The 24,437-nt window shown below is 41.0% G+C and overlaps 1 protein-coding gene across 1 annotated transcript in view; it reads right to left on the bottom strand.

Annotated features, from left to right (window-relative positions):
* IRAG1 (inositol 1,4,5-triphosphate receptor associated 1) overlaps window positions 1-24,437 on the bottom strand; it is a 92,534-nt gene that overhangs the window by 32,017 nt on the left and 36,080 nt on the right. The window contains exons 15-19 of the mRNA XM_083724467.1: window positions 16,802-16,919; window positions 13,108-13,261; window positions 10,775-10,868; window positions 4,084-4,275; window positions 1,470-1,570 (exon numbers count right to left, since the gene is read on the bottom strand). Of these exons, the coding sequence (XP_083580593.1) occupies window positions 1,470-1,570; window positions 4,084-4,275; window positions 10,775-10,868; window positions 13,108-13,261; window positions 16,802-16,919 (659 nt within the window). The remainder of the gene's footprint in view (window positions 1-1,469; window positions 1,571-4,083; window positions 4,276-10,774; window positions 10,869-13,107; window positions 13,262-16,801; window positions 16,920-24,437) is intronic.

The raw sequence follows: 24,437 nt of genomic DNA, 5'->3' as shown, positions 1-24,437 counted from the left end.
TGTATTTTATTTTTGTTTTTAAGTTGTAATCATTCATCTTGTTTTTATTATTGCTTGTAAGCCGCTCTGAGCCCGCCCTTGGCAGGGGAGGGCGGGGTATAAATAAATAAAAATTATTATTATTATTATTATTATTATTATTATTATTATTATTTAGGATCATTCTATGTAACTCGAATGTACAAGATAAGACAAACTAGAATGATAATTGGGCACATTCCAACCCCCCCCCCCAAAAAAGAGTTCTGGTTTGTTGTTTCTCTTTTAATTAGCAGTTCACTGAAATTTCCCATCATCTTTAAACAGCAGTAAGTCCTAATACACCTAACTCCCCCCCCCCTCAATTTGAAATCAAGTGTTAGAAAATTATTTTATTTATTGTCAGCAATTTGGTCTCTGGCAATTCATTGGCAGTCGTTTTCTGACTTCATCTAGGTAAGTAAGCAAAACTATGCAAGCAAGCAAACAAAACGTGGAAAAAAGAGAAAGAGGAACACAACAGGGAAGGGGAAGGGGAAGAGAAGGGAAGTGGTAGCTGTATTGTAACTGGGCAAGCAGCCAGGTAAGACAGCTGTTCCTTTGGGGCAATGTAGTCGTCAAAAGGTTTCAGTGCTGAAATATTTATTTCAAAGATTGCGTAAGTTTCAATCCTCTAACCAAAGATTGCAGGATTTAGCCCACATGCATGAGAACACCCATGTATTCCTACTTTAAATCCAAAATAAAATAATAATAATAATAATAATAATAATAATAATAATAATAATAATAATATATTGTTTATACCCTGCCCAATCTGGCTAGGTTTCCCCAGCCACTCCGAGCGATTCCCAACAGAATATTAAAAACACGATAAAACATCAAATGTTAAAAATATCCCTAAACAGGGCTGCCTTTAGATGTCTTCTAAAAGTTAAATTGTGTTATTCTTGAAATCCCTCTATATTTACTTTGTTTCATGCACCTCACCCTACAAAGTAGCTCCACATGAAGTGGATAAGTCGGCATGCTCTGGTGGTTTTTGTTTTTTTAAAAAAAGCTTTGCTTGTTACATGTATCCTGAGCAACAGTTCTGTTTCCAATTATTCAAATCTAGACTTCATTACAAAAGAGATTTACACAAATGTCCACATGAGATTGGACCCAACAGTATAATTTTCTAGAGGAATGAACTTTCAGATCTAGCCTTACAAGCTGTGTATATGTTAGAATGCTACAAAGTTATAGAGGCAAGAGGCAAACAAACAAACCAAGCATATAGAAAGGCCAAATCAGTTTATAGCAAATGATGCAGAGAAGGCATTCTTGATGTATAGAGCTCAGCATGTAGCGCCATAAAGATAGATCATTGGCCATGCTTCCCAGCACTGATGGGAGTTGGAGTCTAACAACATATGAGGATTGTGCAGGTTCTTCATTTACCAATGGCAGAGTAGAAAACAATTTGTGTGTGCTTATTTATGTATTACCTGAAAGCAAGATTTTTTTCTCTTTCTGTATCTGGTGTGACTATGTTTTCTGGAAGAACGATAGAAGGCGTGTTGCATGTTGCTGCTTCAACAGGGGACTCCTGAATGGTTTGTGACAAAAAAAATATTTTGAAAATTTAACTTGGAATATAGAAATATACCACAGGATAATTGCAATGGAATAAACATGACATTTTTACATGAAATTCTAGGCCTAATTTATTCACAGGCTCTGCATAATTCAAGTCCTATGCTCTAATGCAGACCCTACCTAACTGCAGGAGCAACTAATACACAATTCTTGATAAATTAGCATTTGTGAAGAACTTTATAAAGAACCCAGATGTTTCAAATCCATTTTAAAACAATTGAGGACTAGCTGCCATATTGGACAAGTGAGATTAATAATACCAATAATACTACTACTAATATGAAGTAATAATAGGCGTGTGTGTGTGTGTGTGTGTGTGTGTGTAAAATGCCTTCCCAGGTTAACAAAATTTTTCTTTAAATTTCTCATGAACAGCTCAGTGCATTTGGCCACCTGGAAGCAAGTCCTACATTCTACACAGCAATTAGTTAACTCCACTTTTTTTTTACCATGGCTTTCTTTGCTTTGCCTCCTGTGCAAGGTGTGTGTGTGTGTGTGTTGTTTGAAAAATCTTTATTTAATTTTGTTGTTGTTGAGGTATTATGGCATGCACATGTTTCATGAGAGCTTTTCCCATGTACATCCAGCGATTTCTCCCCAATATCAAGGTGTGGCCAACCATTCTAGCTCATATTTGTTCTTCACCCTCTAGAGTCACAAACAGCCATGGCATCCTCTGCCTACTCCTGTGGCAGGGTCAATCTGAATGTTTACCTTTTTATAATACTACCTAGGACATATAATGGCTTTTTCTAGGTAGTAATACATAATGCTGTGGGAAACAGGAAACCCTTAGATGTTGCTAACTAAACGAACTTTCAAATAAGCAGCAGCCAGCAGCTGAAAAAGAGACTACTGTTCAGGCTCTCACGGCATTAGTTTCTTATAGTGAACAATTACCATTGTCCTGTACCTGACAACACTTTAAAGACACACAACTGCATGCAAGATGGAGCAAAATCAAGATCTCTTTGACCTATACTGTATGCCTTCCATTAGACTGATCACTAGAACTCACACACGTGGGCTGTTTATCTTAAATCAGGAAACTAGCCCTCAGCACAAATGTGTAATGGTGTCAGAATGCATGACAAATAACTGCACAGTTCACTGCTGACAACATTTTCCTAGGATGTTGAAAGGAAAAGCAGCGGATGTTTTTATCCAAAGAGTAGAATACTGTGTCCTAGGTTTAAAAGACAATGATAAAAGTAAAACTGAACGTGCCAGATATACATTGGCTTTAAAGTTTTCAACACATCTCAAGAGAACATGATGATCTGTTTTGTGTTTTGTTTTTTTTAAAAAAAAGGGCAGTTGATAACATAAATCCTAAAGAAGCAGGCTTGAAAATCATTACACTTGTTGATTCAGTACTGCATATTAGCAGAAGGTCCCTCTTTTACACATTTTATGCATGTCATCCAAATGATGTGCAAAACATCAAAAATATTTTTGAGGGGAGATTAGAAGGTCAGGAAGTTCTCTGTGATATCATCAACTGTGTTGACATAGTTGTCTCTGTGTGTGCAATGTGGAGTGTCACATGCTGTTAATATTACCAGAAAGCATGGGTTGATCTTACTGCTAATGCCAAATAGGGCTAAATCTTTTTCTTAAAAAATAAAAAAGCACAAAAAAGCAAACATTCAGTCCAACTTTAGTAGCAACTACTACCATTTCTGTTTCACCCCAGCTAGGATGCCATTCATACATTGTCTTAAGCAGCACTAATTGTTCAGGGACTACTTCCAGGGCTGGCCATATAATATGGATAAATATGGGGGGGGGGCACAGCAGTCAAAGCTATTCCAATGTATTTTATAATAGGATTAGTTTTAGAGCCAACATTGGCTAAAAAGTCATGCAGAACAAATTGCAGAGCATCCTAAACTATAACGTCATAACAGCCCATTCTGCTAGGAAGCTGGCAGCAGCCCTGAGTACAAACTAGAAAAAGTGAAATACATAATCATGGTCCAGCCCCACAAATAAGAATAATCAGACAAGAACAATAGTCTTAAGATCCAGAATAAAGATCAATGAGTGGTGATGTAACACCATATGACACTACATCAATTCCCATTTTTCATCAGTGTTAAATTACATTGCAATGTTAGGATAAATATGCTAAACAGTGTGGGAGGTGGTCATAATCTTGTCATAAATATCGCAAAAACTGCTGCCAATGTCTCGTTCTTCCTTCTGTACCATCTAGTAGAACTTATCTTGGGTTCTGACAACGTTCCATTCTTTCCCCCTACTTGCTATTAAAATTCAGGTAGTGATGAGAAAGCATAGAATATTGTGATGTCACAGAGGAGGAAAACAAGACTAAATTACATGCCAAAGCATATTTTCATCAAACTCAAGGCACAAATTATAGTAAAAAAATAATAATTGATAGCTAATGTAAAGCAGTCACAAGTCACCGAGGATAGCATATTTATAAATGTTGCTTACTTTGATTGGAGAAGGCAAAACGGGGTTCTGTGTCTCTGTTGGCTGTCCCTCATCTTCAGGTAGGGTTGGCATAATGAGAGGTGAAATACACGCTGGATTGCAGTGTTGACTAAAGAGGCTATGCACTGATGGGAATGTCTGTTTCGAGTTAACCTCTGAAGATAAGCACTGTGGGGCCTTGTGATCCCAAGGCTATAGCAGATGCCAAAAATACAAATTAAACCCATTTAAAGTCCAGGCTGGGATCACTTTATAACAACAAGCAGCAATAAAGTTTAAAGTAACAACTTATGCTTCTCCTTGTGTTTTATTAACTTGGGGTTTTGAAAGGTCTAATGTAACATAGTAAGGACATTAAGATAAACCTTTTCAACATTCCTTGTATTATTGCATGGAAGGCTTCATTGGCAAGCTTTAAAGTGCTCTCATTTCCAATTAAGATAGACCTCCTTGTCAGTCCTTCATAAAACTCTAGGCAAAGTCAAGGAATGATTGTGTTGAAATCATAGTACTAAAAATGACATTTTTTGGGGGTAAATAACATACATTTGACATGGATATTGCTCAGTGCACAAAAATGTTTTTCACACATGCATTTCACTGATGAGATTATTGTGGACTTGTCATTTTTCTGACACATTTCAATCTTTTTGACTGGCTTGGAAATAATTGGTTCCTACTGTCTGGAACAGAAACCAAAATTTGCATAGCACTGACTTTTGTGCCAATCACTAATACCACAACCAACCATAGAAGGCCATTGTGCAGGCATAGCAATCTGGCCAAGCCCTTTGCCTTGGTAGGTAGTACACATTACATGATCTATGTCCACTCCCTTCAACTTCTACCAGTTGGATTTGGACTGTTGCTCAAAGTTCATACCCATTAATTCAGAGTTCGAGAAACTGTGGGCCTCCAAAAGTTGCTGGAGTACAACATTATCCCCAGCCATAGGCAAGGCAGGTAGGAGTTGAGGTCCAACAGCATCTGCAAGGCCACAGGCTTCCCAACTTTGCTTTAAACTATGCTCCAGTCTTTTAATCTGGCATTTAAAGGAATTAGAATACAAAAGGAATATTGGTTTATTTGCAGACAATATTGTGATTTATCTGGAGAATTATACAGAGTTTTACAGCAGTACAGGGAGAGTGCAGGTTTCAAAATAAACATAGAGAATAACCAATTGCTTATATGGCCAAAGAGTGAAAACAGGAAGTCAAAGATCACAAGTAAGGTTAGGGATGGAAAGTGTTGGTTTTGTAAAGCCATAAAGGGATATATATTTTTTGTTATGGGGGTGCACTAATGCAAAGCAGTTTTGGAACTGCGTGGTTGAAATTATAAGGGAAAGTTGGCAAGCTGAGTTGCTGTTAGAACAACTAATCTGCTAATTAAATTCTGTAAAAAGTCATCCTCTAATTTCATATAAGATCCAGATTTTACAAGTTTTGACCACTGCAAAGCTGCTCTATGTCAAAGCAAAGAAAGCAGGATACCATCATAAAAATGTGAGCGCAATTGAGTTTGATTAAAATTTTCAACAATGTTAAAAATGGAATTAATTATCAGGAAGAATTAAACAAATGGAGTCAGTTAACAGCTTTGGTAAAAAGAGAATTTGATATTTTAGGTGTTGGCAAGAACTTTGTTGTTGTTTAGTCGTTTAGTCGTGTCCGACTCTTCGTAACTCCATGGACCAGAGCACGCTAGACGCTCCTGTCTTCCACTGCCTCCTGCAGTTTGGTCAAATGGCATGAACTACTACATGTTATTAAAATATATATTTAGTTTAGGAAAAAATAGCTATGAATAGAAAATACAATGAAAATGTTGGCATTTGAAATGTGAGATTTATTCCATTATAACATTGATATTGTTTTCCTTTTTAACTATTGTATATATTTCATGTTAATAAAGTTTGTTTAATGCATTAAAGTAATTTTTTAAAATTAAATTAAGCTCCAATCTAAAGTGAATATGGGGCCTTTGCCCCCAGGTTTTCATAGGTCAGCTTTGTGTACACGATTACAGAGAAAGCTCTTAGGACCTGCTTCAGACAGTGACTTTCTTTGGAAAGACAAAATACCCTTTTTCTGATTCAAACGAAGGACTGATTGCAAATACTGCAGTCAATGTCGAGCCACCCTGTTGAATAATGTCCTAGAAGTACCTCTTCCCATATGATCAACTACCTAAAAAGACCCTAAACATCTCAGGACCAGGATACCACAAGGGCGACTTTTTCCCATCCAAACCTAGATATTAGGATTCTTGTTAATTGCCCTTTCCTGGGTCTCTGTGCTGTTTGAGGTGAGGGCAGAACACACCAGAAGAGGGTCTTTTAATGTTGTGGTGCCCAAATTTTCAAACTTGCTCCCTGGAGAAGTTTGCTTGGTGCTGCCACATACGTTTTCAAGTCCAGGTGAGAACTTCCTTTAAATCCTTCTCCTTGGTTTATTAGATTGATGGGAGTCTCTGGCTTTTAAAATGCTCTTCTGTTGGAACAATCTAGTTCAGTATTGTATTACTCTTTAAAGTGTTTAATTTTTTTATAAATCACTTTGGTTTTTGGTGCACTGAAAAGCGGAATATAAACACTTTAAGCAAGAAAAATAAAATGCTGAAAGCCATGAGCTCTGTTCAGTAGTAGTTTGTTGATCCATTTTCATCATCATGGGTGATATGTTTGTTTGTTTGTCTTGATCCTTTCTATCCCTGTTCCCCTCTCTAGAAACCAAAATGAAACTAATTTTTGAGAAACATGCAGTGTTTTGTGGTTTCTATGGTAGAATTAAGAACTTCCTGAAAGAGAGCCTGGGATACCATCTCAGTGTCACAGAGCCTGGGATTTCATCTTTTTCCCACTGAAATCAACTCAGAAGTCATACCTAGAAAACAACCACATGACTTTAAACAGTTCTAAGTGCATCTTTGTTCTGTTGCATCCCTCCCCAAACAAATCTTTCTAAAAAGCAGTAATTCTGGGCACTATAGCTAAGTCTATGTGCTATTCTAAATAGAAAAACCAAATGTTGACAGTTTTTATTTTTTTAAGCCAGGCATAGGCAAACTTGGCCCTTCAGATGTTTTGAGACTACAACTCCCATCATCCCTAGCAAACAGGACCAGTGGTCAGGGATGATGGGAACTGTAGTCTCAAAACATCTCGAAGGCCGAGTTTGCCAATGCCTGTTTTAAGCCCTATTACTTCCAATACACACTCTGCATTCCTTGTCCTAGGAAATATTTAGAAAGACAATATTCTGTGCAAATATTTATTCTTCTCCATTACGTTTTAGAAGTAGGTTTTAGAAATGGAATCACAGAATCATGAAAGGCGCCTTTTAGGCAGCCTGGTCCAACACCGTGCTTAATGCAGGATCTGCAGCGCCTGATGAAACTACAGCATCCCTGACACAGATGGATGTCCAGGTGCTTAAATGCCTGAAGCAGTAAAGGAGAGCCCACCCACCTTCCAGGCAGTCTGTTCCACTGCCGAAGAGATCTTAACATTAGGAATGTTTTCCTAACATTTAGCTTGGCCTTCTCCAGTTTGATGTACTCTAGGAGGTTTGGACTACAACCTCTCATTACCACTAACCATCCAGCATGGGCAATGGTCAGGGATAGCGGTAGTTGTAGTTCAAAACCAGGAGCAGCAGATTGGGAAAGGCTGATTTAGGTGAAACTCAATTCCCTCCCATTTCCACCTTGTTCGTGCTTTTGGATTTCATGTAGTAGATGATGGGAAGAGATTTCTCTCTCCCTGAGACCCAGAAGGGATGTTTATTTATTTACCTGTTTATTTATCAAAATCTATAAACCACTTACTTGTAAGAAAACATTTAAGTAAAGTAAAACATGGACATTCTTGATGAAAAACAGCTAAACCAAGTATTTAAAAGAATTTAAAAGATGATTCAACTCAAAAGAGATAAAACACATGCAACTTCTACATGTACTGAAATGTGATGTCCTAGGTGCTAGCCAATCAGTTCTGGGCAAGCTCACAGAACTAGTTTTCCAGAGAAAAACTGTTCATTTCTCACAAACCGCATTTCTGAGAGTATACTGGTTTTTCGGTAAGCATCTAATTCCAAAGCTTTATTGGAAGTTCTGCTTAGCATTTGCCTATTTGTGCAAGACTTACAAAAGCCAATGAATGGATTAGAAGTTTGAGAAACTTGCCCTCAGTTCAACTTTATTCTTCATCTTTTGTAATTCTAAATTCATTTCAGTGTGCCCTTTTAACTTTTCAATTTGTTCTACATGAAGTGTGTTTTTATAATAAGATTCTTCTACTTAAAGGGCAAGCTTTTTATGGAAGTATGTCCCTGTCAATGATGATAAGAGTTTCCCAGGAATAAAACTTTATAACTATATAGGTCTCCTAGGAATCAATTTTTTCCCCTTTCCCAATCATTTCCTGAAAACTTCCCCCACCCCCAAAGATTATTAACTGTACACTGTACAGATGGCACGAGTGCTATAATGTTAGGAGAAATGGTGTTCAAACAAAACAGCATTATAGTGATTACCACATCTGAGGTCTTCAGCATGAAAATTAAACTGGAGTCTTTCCTCCCTTTGCAGAACCTGTTTTCCCATCTGCTCCCTCTTTTCCCTAAACATTTTTAAAAAATAATTCATTCTATTTAGGAAGACATAAAACAAAACACAAACTGGGGCGCCAATAACCCTATACAATATAAACTGAAATGTAAACTGAAAATTTGACATTCATTTTGCTAGTTTTGACCCAGTTCTCCAATCTGTTAAGGTCATGTTGAATCTGAATTATGTCTTTAGCTACCTGTCCCAGTTTGGTGTTAACTGAATATTCCTACATCCAAGTCTTTTATAAAGACGTTGAACAACAACAGGCCCAGGACAGAATCCTGTGGCACCTTACATATCACTTTTTTCAAGACAAGGAACCATTAGTGAGAACTCAGTCAACCAGCTACAAATCCACCCAACAGTTACCTCATCCAGCACACATTTTACCAGTCTCCCTGCAAGAATATCATGGGGGACTTTGTCAAAAGCCTTACTGAGATCAAGATACACTATGTCCACAACATTCCCTAATCCACCAAGCTTGTAACTCGATCAAAAAAAAGAAATGAGATTTGTCTGGCACAACTTTTTTTATTTAAGTGCTCACAAGCCAAATGTTTAATTATCTGTTCTAGGACCTTTCCTGGTATTGCGTCAAGGTGACTATTCGGTAGTTACCTAGGTCTTCTTTTTCCTCTTTTTGAAGATGGGGACAACATGTGCCCAGCTCCAGTCTGCAGGAACCTCACCTGTTCTCCAAGAATTCTCAAAGATAATAGACAGATGCTCTGAGATTACATCTGCTGTTCCCTTAGTACCACTGGATGCGGCTCATCAGGCCCTGGATATTTGAATTCATTTAGAGTTGCTAGGGGTTCCTGTACTACCTCTTCTCCTATTCTGGGCTGCAGTCCCTCCTTGCCTCATTTATTCTGTTATCACCAGTTTGGGCACTGCTATCCTCTTGGGTGAAGACAGAAAAAAGTAGGTGTTTGAGCAGCAGAGGCAGAGCTAGTCCAGGGGGTGCTGCAAGCGGCGCGCGTCCCAGGGGGTGGTGCACCGATGTCAACCCTCCCCTTCAGGGATGACACCCGAGGCGGACTGCCCCCACCTTTCTCCACCACTGTTGAGCAGTTCTGCCTTCTCTCTGTCACCCAACAGTATTTCTCCATCTTGTCTATGCAGAGGATCTGCTACTTGCTTGCTCCTTCTCCTATTTCAAGTATAGCTGAAGAAGCCTTTTTAAAAATTATTTTAAACCTCTGTTGAAATCCTGAGCTCATTCTGAGCTTTGGCCTACCTGACCTTCTCCCTGCAACTGTTGGCTACTCATATATACTCTTCCTTCATGATTTCTCCTTTCTTCTATTTCTTGGGCCACATCTGAAGGAATTCCCCTTCCGCTTCTAAAGACCTTACAAAATCACACTGAAAAGCAATTTCCAGCCTCATAACAACAACAAATAGTAATTGTTTTGTAAACCCTCTAACACTGTTATTCTAGGCTAATTTGGATGCATAGGACAAATCTAATTAATCAGATGTTTACCTTTGACTGTCCTGGGAGAGGGGGTTCTGAGGAAAACAGAATCTGGTCCATCCCACTCCCCCCACCCCAATTTCGTACTGTGCACAGTTGTAATTGACACTAGAGTGAAGAAGGAAACCCACTGGGAGTTAACTGGGCATACAATCCAAGGAGTGACACATTCTCCCTTTCGTGAAGCAGATTTTAACATTAAGCATTTCATAAACTGTAGAACATTAGTTCAGCATGCGTATGTTGTACATTAATCAGAAAAGAAAACCCCCAGGCCACTACATTCTGCTATTCTAATATTATGCAATACAATATAAATAGGTTTTGTTTAGTTCTTGCATGTTTCATAATATCTATGCTTAAAATAGAAAGACAGAGGATTAATCCTCACCCCAAGGCTCAGACCTCATCACGGGATACAAGGAAGTTTGTGTATCACCGAGCAATTTTAGAGAATACAATATCCAGGAAGTGATGTTCTAAGAGTTCTATTCCATAAAAGGAAAAAGTATTTAGAAATGGTTGGCCTTCTTCTTGCAGCTCATTAGACCACAGTAGGGAAAGTCGAACACAAATAATCAGTAAACTTACCCTCTGAGTCACAGCTGAATACCTTGGCAAAGACTGAGACTGAAGGTGCTTCACTCCATCTTCAGTGCTGGCCTGACTGTTGACCTCAACTGCTCTGCTCAACCACAGCAAGCATAAAAAGGGAAGCACAAACACAAGAAGCTTAAAAATCATTTCCCAAGTATCCTGGCACTTCCATGTTTTCCTTGGGCATGGCACAACTCTCATCCCTGTGCTGCCAAGGGCAGAGCCAGCTGCATTATATGGGGTGAGAGCGGACCTGAGTCAAGACTGCAGCACTCAGGTCTGCTCCTAAGCCCCGCCCCCAGGTCGCCACAGATTGGTGCAAATGTAAAGTGGGTGTGGTGGGAACTCATGATGCTCCACAGCTGGCCTGGGGGAGAAGCCAATGGCTGCTACCACGATGGCATTGCTCGGGTGTGTGTGGAGCTGGTGCAATGAGTCACAACCGCGGCCCACCCTGAACTGGGTAAGCAGCCACTCTCATCACTCACACCCATGCCATACATTTAAAGCACACTGCTTCCCCCTAAGCATCCATGGAACTGCAGTTTACCTCACAGAGCTACAATTCCCAGCATCCTTGACAAACTACAGTTCCTAGCATTCGGGGGGGGGCATATGCTTTGAATGTATGGTATGGATGTGACCAATCTTCCCTAACCATTGGCCATGCTGGCTGGGAGTGATGGGGACTGGAGTCACATCTCTTAGACCCCTTGCAGTGGGGATGGATTCACCACCTGGACAAAATAATAATATGTGGGCCCATCCCACACTGGGGAAACGCGATGACCAAAAAAATCACGCTCTATGTGAAAAAAAATCTGTGCCACGTGCAATAAGCAGGTAAGAATTGGGTATGTGTTTCACAAAAGCTTGAGAATTCATAACTGAACAATGGTTCAACACAGGGAAGATTTGGCTCTCCAGATATTGCTGAACTACACCTCCCATCAGCCCAAGCAAGCATGGCCATTGGCCAGAGATTATGATCATAGAATCACAGTATTATAGAATTGTAGAGCAGTGGTTATTTATTAAATTTCTATACCTCCCTGTCAGGAGCTCGTCCTACACTCGAGTAGGACCCTGGCAGAGACACATGCCCAACTGGCATGTTCTCTTCCCTCCTAGTCGATCATTCGGGAGCTTCAAAAGCTTTCTTCAGCCCGAACATCAGAACGACCGATGCCAACAGACATCGGCACACTTAAGGATCTGCAGAGTCTTCGCAGATTGCATAACAGACACCAGCAAGTCAGCATTTTGGCTAATCTACTTTATTTACACATAAACACACACGGAGCACTGCAACATGGCTCCCTCTTTCTCTAGCATCAGACAGCAAAGAGAAAAAGAACAAAGGACAATAGTCCCACTTCACGGAACACAGTAACACAAACATCCTGACTCCATCACTACCCACTCTGTGGAGTCAAAACACACACCGTGATGTGATAGACGAAAATCCCATGACTGTAATCATGGAGCAGGAATTCTAACAGGGCGGTTTACAATATAAAAACACAAAAATGAACGTAGTAACACACGAAACAATAACCCTCCCCACAAAGTTTAAAAGGCCACAGAGTGCTTAATTAGCCAAAGACATGGGAGAAGAGGTATGTTTTTGCCTCGTGCCTAAAGTTATGTAGCCAAGGCGCCAGGTAAACCTCCCTGGGGAGAGCGTTCCACAAGTAGAGGGCTACTCAAAGATGCTAGGAGTTGTAGTTCAGTAAACATCTGGAGGGTCAAAGTTCCCCCCTCCCACACCTGATGTAACATGTCCTCTTTTCAAAAGAAACTACAGGTGTAAACCGATTTCCCATCACAAAAAGAAAGGCTCCGCTAAATTTTTATTGTGGCCGTGGTATTCAAGCATAGTTATTTTTGTATGACGGTCAACAACATATGGCTGCATTATTAGTTACCATAGGAACCTATTGTGGATGGCATTCAATATTCCAAGATCAAGAAGACACACAGGAAGATGCGACATCTCTTTATTTGCCATGCTAGCAAACAGTTTGCTTCTCAGCAGTGGGGATCTTTTTTGTTTGCTTTTTAGTACTCCAGTGATTTACTTCAGCCTTATTAACTGTCCCTTTCAGACTTTTCTTTTAAAATGTTGCCTAATGGGAATTGCTAGAGAACACCCGAAAACAAAAGTTTAATAACTCACTTAAACAAAACATCTTCCTATTAAGGCATTCAGGTACATCATTTTAGCAATAACATCTTCTGATAAAGTGCCTGCTGAAAAATATCTTGAACTTTACAAGTAATTTTAATAAGACAATGCTCATACAACATAAATAGGTTCTCTTTACCTTTTATTGTCTTGCCCATGTTCTGTTTTATAGGCATGCCTCTCCTTGTTTAAGAGATTTTCTTTGGATCCCCGTCTCTGGCTCAGGAAAAACAGATTAGGCAATGTGCGACAACATCTCTTTCGAGCCGAAAAATGTTCTAAATTCAGTGCATCTGTGATTAACACACAATATTTGAATATCAGAAACTAGGAGGCAACATTGTGCCATGTAATTTGCAAATGCCTTTTTGGTATAAGGATTAAAGTTGCACTAACCAAAAAATGATGCCATTGCAGCTTATTTTAAAAGTACATGTTAAATCAAATCTGTTGTAATCAGATTTTTTTTTTTGGGGGGGGGGGGGACAATGACTTTGAGTTTATTTGGATAGGAGGAGAAGGGAAATCATTTTCAAGGAAAAACTTAATTCCAAAATGTAGCTCATACATTTTTTTGTTATTATTTGGACATTTAAAGAAGATTTTGCTTGCCCTTCTCACTTGTAAGATATTATAGCTACAGGACAAGCAGGTTTAACAGGAGAAACCAGTAGCCTGCGACGTACATCTGAACACTATTAAAATGTCCTTTATTATGTATCCTACCATCAGATGCAATCTATCCCACTGCTAATAGTTACCTACAGTCAGTACTAAGAACCAGGGAAAATAAGATGCCATCTGCCTGAGGGCCTGCAAAATGGAGACTAATAAGACTGATTGCAGCCAAAACACCCAAGACAAGAATACTCAATTTGAATCCATACTGGTTTGCAGGAAAGAAGGACTAGGCCAGGCATAGGCAAATTCGGCCTGCCAGATGTTTTGGGACTACAATTCTCATCATCCCTGACCACTGGTCCTGCTAGCTAGGGATCATGGGAGTAGTTGTCCCAAAACATCTGGAGGGCCGAGTTTGCTTATGCCTGGACTAGGCAAATGCTGATAAACACCATGTATCACATAATTGATATACTGTATCCCTTAGGTTTAAGCCAAAATAGATTGCAAGTATATATTAAACAAGTGAGGCCCTACAACAAAATGTTGTAGGGTATCTCTGGCCCTGGTGTGTACTTTACCTTAGTCTGTGACTTCGGGGCTGGAGAGAAAACAAAAGTTAGCATCAAAGTAAACAGTCCTTGCTCTAATGTGGGCCTTACTTCATGGGGGTTTGTTTTACATTTTATTTTTAATTAGTTTTTGAACATTTGAAAAGTGCAATCAATCTGCACGTAAGTTGATGGAACATGAGCTGCAGCTCCACCTCTGACATTTGGCATTGTTGCATGCCACCCAAATCACTGTGGTGTGACATTCCAAGAATTCCAGGTGCTTCCCTAGGTTTCGGTTTCCTTGGAATGTGGTACAGCAGAGCCTGTGGTGTCCATAGTATGGTCCATTAGTATAGGAAAGGTGAGGAAGGGGGCCCACCCATTTGCCTTCTGGCACAAAGCAAATACTAATGACCCATACCTATGGCCATTATGGCTAATTCAACAACAACTGCTCCCCACATCAAATGGGGGCACCTTTTGAGTGGTCGCACGCAGCCCCCTGGATCCCAGTTCAGCTCCCGGTAGTACGGGCTGGCTTCGCCTTCCCCAGGCTGGATACCTGGAGATCTCCGCCTGCCTCAACCAATCGCCCAATCCCGCCTGGGGAGGCGTTGCCAGGGGATCAGCCAGGTAGGGGGAGGGACCGCCCTGCCCACACAACAGAAGGTGAATCTTACCTGCGAAGCGTCAGTTGGCTCCAGAGCTTCTACAGAGAGGACAACAATGGGATCTTCCATTAGATACCAACCTGTCCCCCCCCCCAACTCACAACAGTTTTAACAGTGGAGGACACTGCAGGGTTGCTGTGAGCTACTCTTTCCTTCATACATGGTACACACCTACAACCTGAGAAAGGTCCAACAATTTATGCCTTCAGGGTACCCAAGTCTACCGGTACTTCTCCTGCATGTTCTGGTGGTTTGTACTACATAAGCATGAGCACAGGAAGACCTGAATTTGTATTACAGATGAATACAAATTATGAATTCTACCAAATGCAGTCTAGGATGAATATACTATCCTCATTCATCAGTGGTACTTTTGCTATCAAGGTACAATGCCTCAAAGCAGTATCTTAAAACTCCAACCAAAAATAATCTTTTTACTTTTGTAAGAATAAGCAAGAAGTCAACTTCCTAAAATACACTGGACTGAGTTTAGAAGCCATAGAGACTTTTCCAACACAACTTTTATATGCAGGTCTCAGGAGACTATTTATTGTAAGTTTCCATGGTATTTATGGCAGCATTCACATCCACTTTAAATGCTTTTAAAATTGGCACCAGTGTGTTATTTCATCTAAACTAGTGGACTCCATGTTAATAGAAAATACTTGTTACTTGCCCAATTCTATTTTGTTTAATTGAAGGAGTTTAATTTCACAGTAAAGCCATTGAAGTACTGTGAAATGCATTTCATCAGTTTTCAAAGCTTAAGTGATCAGAACCTTAACAGAACTAGTTGTACAGTACTATCTGAAACAAAACTCCAAGAGGAAACTGACCAGAATACTGGGTTTCCCCCTGCTAAAGTTATAGGACCACATTTACTGCTATAACTAACAATCTAAAAGTTTTATTAGTTTAAAATAGATAACACAGGTAGAGCCTTTTATTATCATGCAAATGCAGTTTTCCAATACATGGCCAAATGTGTTTAGATGACTTCAGAACTACCAACTAATCTGGTTCTGTGAACTGTTGCACAGTGCCACGCCACAGTTCTGTTTACAGCATTTGCAGATAGTGCTGTTCTTAAGCTGAGTACCTGATTTGTCTGAACCTACAAGGGAGCAGACCCTTACCACTATTTCAAGACATAGCCATGGCTTGATGAATCATGGATTCCTGGCCTCAGTGCTTCCATTCTGGGGGGAAAGGGTGCCAGTCACTTGGAAATATAGCCTGGGAGCCAAGCTCTGGCTCAGACAAAACTCATAACTTAAGCAAAAAGTAAGCCTAGGCTCCTGCTGTGTAATGCTAGTTAAAATGCAGGGCAGAGGTAGTCAATGTGGTGCCCTTAAGATGTTGTTGAACTCCTGCTCCAATCATTCCTGACCAGTGCCCATGCTGGCTGGAGCAAATGTAACTTGGAGCCAGTGTTCGAAACTCCCAGTGTTCTAGGTGCATTTTGCGACAGGGAATTTCATTAGTGCGGGCAGTTTCTGAGCTCTGGGCGCAGTACCTTTTTCTGCCTCCCTACTTCCAGATACTCTCTGAAGACTGAAGAAAAGACCCTCTTAAGAATATTAGTGGGGTGGGCAGGGGAAGGACTAGACCATGTGAAAAATGAGCATAATACTTTAGCTGCAGTTCATTCATTTTCAGCTTTGTATTCTTATTAAAAAGGGCACCTAGACATTCCATTGTTGTGCCCATAGGCTCAGGTTGTATATATGTGTAAACAAACCATATATCATAAAGACACCACAGTCCCTACTGAGTTTCCAAAAGGAAACACGAACTCTGGGTAAAGCACACCTGGGATCCCTGGGATCTTGCACCATTTGGGAGATTGGGGTGGCATGCAACAAAACATAAGAACTGTCAAGTTACTCAAGGCTGAGCTGAGCTGAGTTGAAGGTGAGGGAACCATGATCACTTGATTCTTTGCTCAATGTATATACAGTCAGTTTAGAAATTAAGTTGTTCATACCTATAAGTGATGTCGGAAGCCTGGAATCATCATTTTCAAGGAGGCATGTAGCTTTCAAGCTCAAGAAGGGAAAATAAATTGGCAACACAAGTGTTGACTTAGAGCAATCAGCAGCCTCCTGTTTAATATTTAAAAAAGAGCAAAGGTCTGTGAGAGAGAAACTTAAGTTTTACCCAACCACCAACTTATGGGAGGCAGATCCTCCTATCTGTCTTAAAATACTTTCCCCTGTTTCCTTCCAACTTGAAGCAATTTTCTAAATCTTTTAAATGCCATTTATCGAAATCAGCATTCACTATGGAATAAGCATTAACTTTAGACACAACACAACCATCAATTTCAGAAGGGTAGCCAAGTTAGGTTGTTACATCAGGGAGTCTGATGGCACTTTAAAGTCAGATTCATTGTTGGATGAGTTTGAAGTCAAGTAAACATCAGTAGATACACATATACAGGGTGGTGGGGAGAGAAAGCAGTAGGCCAAAAGGCTATTGAATGCAAGCAGACAGTCTGTGACATTTCTAGGCTGTGTACACATTACTGGTCTGGTTTAAAACACAGGCCATTTTCTCAATTTGGATAGATGTGCACTAAAGTAAAGAGAAAACATACTTTCATTGTTATGGCCTTTGTGATATAGTCTTGGTAGCTATGCTGGTCCATCTGAACAAGAATTGAAATAAGTGGGACAGCAAGTGTAGACAGGGCTGTCTTAAGCATATCCAGTGCCGTGGTGCAAAGATCCCTCCGGCGTCCCCCATTTCCCAGAGTTGTCGACCTTTTCCCAAGCCCCTGCAGGGATCGCCCTCCTCCCACAGAGGCTTGGGAAGGAAGCTGCACACCCACGTGTCATATTCCTAACGGGGAGGAGCCTCTCCCACAACAAAGTGATGGGGCCCTTTCCTTTCATTTAAAGCACACCCAACGCATTTGAACCGCATGCCTTCAAAGAATCCTGAGAGGTGGTGGTATGTTAGAGGGCGCTGAGAATTGTAGTTCGGGGATTGTAGTTCCCAGGATTCTTGGGTTCGGGGTATCGAGCCATGTGCTTTCAATGGGGGGGTGCGGGAGGTCCTGATCAGCTGCCATGTGCCTGGATCCGGATGAGAGCATCCTGAGACACAAACCCCCCTGGGGAGAAGGGAGCCCAGGCCTTCAAGCTGGGTCATGATCCAGCACCCAGCACCGCTTCCTCCTCCTGCTGTGTGACTCACCTTGTGCCACAGGCCACATCGAGCACAGTGTTGCAGCGCTGGGCGCACAGCAGCAACACCAGCCAGTTCTTGTACTCGGCGTGTCGCCGATGTAGAGCTGCCAGACCCGCGCTGCACGGCCGTCAACGTACTGGTCTGGCAGCCCTTCGGCTGCCATGCCCAGCAAGTGGGTTCGGTAGATGGTGTCCACCATGGCGAGCGCACAGAGGCTGCTGCGGGCACCGATGGATGGACAGACGGGAGAGTGCGTGCAGCCACAAGCGCGCACCTAGCTGCTGTTGCCGCCGGCAGCCATATAGTTGGCAGGGCAGGCGCAGCTCCCATCCTAAGCCTCTGCAGGGATCGCTCTCCTCCCATGGAGGCTTGGGAGGCAAGCTGCATGCCCACCAGCCATATGGTTGATGGGGCACAGCTGGTGGGCGTGCAGGGAAAGGGGAGGCTGCCGGCAAAGCTGCGCAGCTCCCCCACTCACTGGGGCGCCCCTGGGAGGCCAGCACCCTGGTGCAACGTGCCACTAAGCCCAATAGGAAAGACGGCTCTGAGTGTAGGTGGGTACTCTCTCACATGCTCTACAAAAAAAAATTTTTTTTAAAAATCAAATCAATACACTGAACTTAATTCCCACTTTGTGGGTAGAAAAGGACAACAGATGTCTGTGAGTCAAGGCCAGAAGAATAACCTCATAGTGTTTCAACCAGGTAGACACTTGAAAAAATTAAATGGCACAGATTAGCATCTGCCGAGACTCAAGAGATCACATGAATGCCATTTTACAATAAAGCAAACAATACCAAATTAAGCAATGACAATGGCTGATGAAAACTAAATTATAATGCATGGCATTTTGCATATTTGGTCTCCTTGTTCCTCATTCTTGGCTGCAATTTATGTCTTCCACTAACCATAGAGCATACAGAGTCATTATTTTTCACAAGCAAAAGGAACACTTTGCCAAATGCATTTACATAAAAGCACAGCACGCAAAAACTTGAAAGATAATTCAAGACAGCCAGCCATACGGGAGTATGTAATTTGGCCAGCTGCCCATGGGTTTGGACACCAGAGAATACCACTGGGATTACAATGAAAATGTTAAATAGTTATCCCACATTGCTTATTTATTTTTAGTGGCATCAGCTCTAGTTCAACCAAGAGTTCTTTGACCAAAAGCCTGTTTACATAAAGTGCAGGCTGCTTGCATGACAAATTGCTTGGTTCGCCTTGTACCACTAGCCTTGGTAGAAAGACTCCAAGGAAATGTTAAGTGTTCTGGTTGTGGAACTTCCTGCTGTTCTTCATGCCCACATACAGTACTTGCTTGCTCTACGTCTAATGAATGAAGCAACTCCCCAACTCAAGTCTTTATTAGAGCAATATACATTTGGATAAATATGACACTTCTGTTTAAAGAACATGAAAGAGTAAATTGTCACGCAGCAAAGTTACATGGAAATCTGTTTTAGTTAATTTCTATGTAATGTCTCAGCTTCCAATGATTAGCTAATTCCAGTGTCAAAGAAAGACACTTGCTCCCCTGCTTAGGCTAGCAAGAAGGGAATCCTAGGAAAGGAGAGATCTACCAAATGTCAGTCTTGAGGTCTTTAGCCAGCCCTGAACATGTCTCTATCCTGCATCTTGGAATTCCCTAAGCGCTGAATCCCTTTTTAAAAGGAAGTCAAGATCCTTCTCAAAAACAGCAACCAGATTTGAGTTTGTGATGGAGGAAGAGCTTAGGCCTCAACATGAAATGTTTCAATTGGTGTTTTCCAACTTAATAAATGAGAGTGATTTAACTTTTTTAAAACAATAACATCAACCCACACATCTTTTTTCTGTGAATAGGTGTTTTTTTATGAAAGGGGGTGTAGGGAAGGCAGATTCAGAGATAAAGAGATGCCCGTGTGCTGACTCCAGTTCTTCATCAGGATGCGCAAAGATGGTAGTAAGTGTGCGAGTGGCAATGACTTGTAAGTAAGCATGATGCCTAAGATTTTGCTGTGTGCACTTTGGAGCGGCGTGTTCATATATTGTCAGGCTGAGGGGAGAGGTAAGCAATGCTACATTTCTCTTGTGAACTGCCGTGAGATCTTTTGATGAATGGTGGGATATAAATAAAAAAAAAAGGACCAGAAGTTAAAGGAAGGGCCTGGATCTACCTGTTGAACTTGTAGCAATCTCAGTCAGCCACAGTAGAACATTTCTTGTTGCAACTGAATTTGACAAAACACACTAACAGAAGAAGGCGATGTCACTGAAACAGTGTAATCTCCTACAGGCAATTTCTGACCAATCACACACATATATCTAGCAGCTGAATACACCTCATATAGAGAAAGTTTGGTCAGATTCTATTTCCGATTAACAACATATTGTTCAACGAGGGGGAAACAATGATTAATGCAGAAATGACAAATCTGACCACCTTATTCCAAACAGTAGTGGTTATCAGCTCCCTGTTTACATCTTCACATGCCAACTTGCTTATCCAGCTTTGCATTCCAAAAGGCTCATTTCATTTGAAGGAACACCTTATAGATTCGTAGCTCTATGAAGTCTAATTAAGGTTCTTTTCTAGGGTGTTTAATACCCTTATTCCTTCCCAAAGGACACAAAATCTTTCATAGCTCTCTAAGCTTTAATAGCATTTCAACCATGTCATTTATGATACTGTAGTTCTAAAAGCTCTATTATCTGAGGCATGGGAGAGCACTTTACCAGTCTAGAAAACCTACAACTCAAATGTTTTATATATTTTGTAAACTAATTTGAGGTTTTTTACAATCAAGCAGTGTATAAATTTTATGGAATGAATGAATGAATGAATTTTACTTGGCACAGACTGGAAGAGAAGAATAAGACAAAGGAGGTGGGTGGGTGCTTAGGCTGCCAAATCCCGTTTAAGTGGCCCAGTGCATTTCAAAGAAAGCCTTTTTACAGGAGTAAGGGCTGTAGCTCTATGGTACAGAATTGGCTCTGCATGCATGTTCAATCACAGGCAGGTCTAAGTATGGTTAGAAATGTCCCTAGTCTGAAACTCTGGAGAGCTGCTGCCAGTCAGTGTAGACAATACTGAGTGAGATGGACCAATGGACTGAATCAGTAAAAGGCAGCTTCTTATACAGTATGCTGTTCTACATTTATCACCTAACAGCTTAAGGTTGCGGTCTTATATGATCTATTGAGCTCAGTGAGACTGTGGTTGTCTATACATGACACATTTAAAGCACACCTATCCTAAGAATCCTGGGAACTGTAGTATACCACACACACACACACACACACACACAATTCCTAGCACCCTTAAGAATGGACCGTTCCCAGGATTTTTAGGGCTGATTCTTTTAATGTATGATGTTGATGCAGCCTTACTTCTCCATATAGAATTGCGCTCACTGAGAAAAGCAATACAAAAAAGGTCAATTCCAACCCCATGGATTTCACATTTCTGGGTTCAGAGCTTGAAGAACCCAATATACAGCCCACTCTTAAGCATGGCTGCTCAGATGTAAGTTCCACTGATTTCAATGACCTTTGCTTTGAACTCCATACTGCAGCACCTAAAATGCAGCCACACCCACCTACCCTATAAAGCATATGACAGGTGGTGGTGGTGAAAATCCTGCCCTAGTATGATTGATTTTTTTTAAAGGAAACTTCCTGTCCACGAAAAGGGTGGCAATAAGATATTATCAATTCTCACATCGGTTAAAGAATATAATTGCCATAGTAACAAGGAGTAGGCACTTAAACAGGGCAACAGACTTTTTATAGCATCTTCTTGGCTGTCAAACTGGCATGTGCTTTTATATTCACAGCAAATATAAGGTGGCAGTGGTGGGAGGATGGTACAGAATGTGGTACAAGATTCATCCTGAGTAATGCTGAACAGCAGCAGAAGGGGGGAAGACTTCAAAACAGAAAAGCAAACACAAAAACAGGACATTTAAATTAAGACCTTTTTTTGAAGGAAACCTTTTTTTCCTTTTCAACCAATTCTCATCAAACCTAGTATGAGGGGGAAATAAGTTTCCCTTACTAATGCTTGAGAGGTAGTGGTTAAATTAACAAATCATTAGTTGAATGTCCCCTATTCAGATCTCAGTTCAAAAGAGGATCTTACAGAATAGTCATAAGCAAGTCACTGCCTCTCTCTCTCAGCCTTCAACCTGTAATAAAAGGTTAAATCCTGGGAATGTTTTACAGGACTCTTCTAAGATTACCAAAATACAGTAATGAAGGGGAATTAAATCTGTTGTTATTATTATTAAATCTGTTGCTGTTATTGGTACTACTGCAGCAACAAGGGTGGCGCTGTGGGTTAAACCACAGAGCCTAGGACTTGCCGATCAGAAGGTCGGAGGTTTGAATCCCTGCGACGGGGTGAGCTCCCGTTGCTCGCTCCCTGCTCCTGTCAACCTAGCAGTTCGAAAGCACGTCAAAGTGCAAGTGGATAAATAGGTACTGCTCCAGCGGGAAGGTAAACGGTGTTTCCGTGCACTGCTCTGGTTCGCCAGAAGTGGCTTAGTCATGCTGGCCACATGACCCAGAAGCTGTACGCTGGCTCCCTCGGCCAATAAAGCGAGATGAGCGCCACAATCCTAGAGTGATTCGCGACTGGACCTAATGGTCAGGGGTCCCTTTATATGACAGGACAATCACAGGGATTGCAAGTCCCAGTGAGATATGACTTTTTCCAGTATTCACAAAAGTTGTTATTTGTAATGTTTGTTTTGAAATATTACTGTATAAGGTTGATTTTTGTTTTATTATCTAATTCGATATGTAGGCTCTTGAGAATGTACAGTACTTTATTTTATGAGGTAACGACTATGGACTCCTGATATTTTTTTTATTTATACAGTCCCCCCCCCTTTTCTTTATATCTATTTTATTTCATAATTCACATGGGAAATAACACTGGGTTCATAATAAAGTCTAGATTTAAAAAAGAAAGAGCACAAAATGTCACACCCACCCACATTTTACAAAGGGAAATTGGTACAATTGTTTTACATAGAACAAAAAACTTTCTAGCATACAAGCCTTATTTCTATAAAATCTGATGCCACACACCTACTAATTGTTAAAACCATGTTTATGGAAGACAATCTTACTCGGCTACGAGTGATTGCCAAAGAAAAGAAGAAGAAGAAGAAGAAGAAGAAGAAGAAGAAGAAGAAGAAGAAGAAGAAGAAGAAGAAGAAGACTACTTCTGCACTACCAGGGCTAAGCCAAAGTTTGTCTTAACATTATGCCTAAATCCAGGCTTCTGATTTATCTCCCTCGGACAAAACATGAGCAGAATACCAAGAGGAAACTTTGGTTAAAGTACCCAGTTTGCCTGCAATGACACATACCGTAAGCCCAGTTTGGATGTGACCCTCAGTAACACAGAAGCAGCAGGACCAGGGGAGGAATACAACCAGGGCCAGCCCATTCATGAGGCAAAGTGAGGTGACTGCCTTAGGCAACAAGGGCAGCAGATCCCAATGTCAATATTTCTTCCCCGCTTGTTCCTTATGTAGATCTTCCTTGACCCCTTCTTTCCTGGTGGCACCATTTTGAGGTCTGCCTTGCAGGCCCAGGCAGTGCACTTCCCTCTCCTCTGTTCAGAAGAACTAGCAAATAAACAAGACCACACAGCTGAATGGGATCGAATCAGGCCACAACTTTATTGACCACAGATAAAGTGGTTTGGCATAGGCATTTATTTCCGGCCCGTCTGCAGGGTCAACTCAGCAGCAGGAATTCCCATGACTTACATCAAAAAGGGGGATCCCTGCAGGGATCGCTGCCTCTGGGAGAACAGAGGCCCAAGCCCCTGTCTGGGCAAATGGACAGAAGCAACTCCATCATGGATCCCTTTAGCGGATCTGAGAAAGAAGAGCTGGGTGTCAGGAGCTGGTGCAGGCTGTTTTAAATCCCCCAGGAGCCGACCTGAGGGAAGCCTGATCAGTGAGGTTATCCTGAAATGAACCATACTCTTCTTTAAGGGTGAGAGATTAAACCAACCTGGCAAGAAGAGCTGCCAGTGATGATTTGAGCAGCTTGAATTTGGCCAAGGACAACTCACCTCTACATGAAGACAATTTCTATATGAAAAGCCCTTTATCGTCTTCTTCATTTTGCTGTTTCTGAACAAGATAGCCATTAGAATTCAGCCTTTGAAGAGAGCAGCTTTTAGAGCTTCCATCACATCTCACCATGAATACTAGCAAAACTACATACTGTAACTACTATAAACTACTCCCAATGCCAGGCCCCAAACCTGCCTTTGTGAAAACATTGTCAAGCAAGAACTGTAAATTATTTCCCCCCACAACTCCTATCTGCAGATTATAAAGGGCTAGTTATGCTTACTAAGAGAAAAATACTTTGTACATGTTCAGGCATGCTCCTACGGACTATATTAATTACTATTA

Source organism: Podarcis gaigeae (assembly GCF_964106915.1).
Source record: "Podarcis gaigeae genome assembly, chromosome: 1".
Classification (NCBI taxonomy): domain Eukaryota; kingdom Metazoa; phylum Chordata; class Lepidosauria; order Squamata; family Lacertidae; genus Podarcis; species Podarcis gaigeae.
The sequence above is the reverse complement of the archived record's forward strand: the minus strand, read 5'-3'. Positions and strand labels throughout refer to the sequence as shown.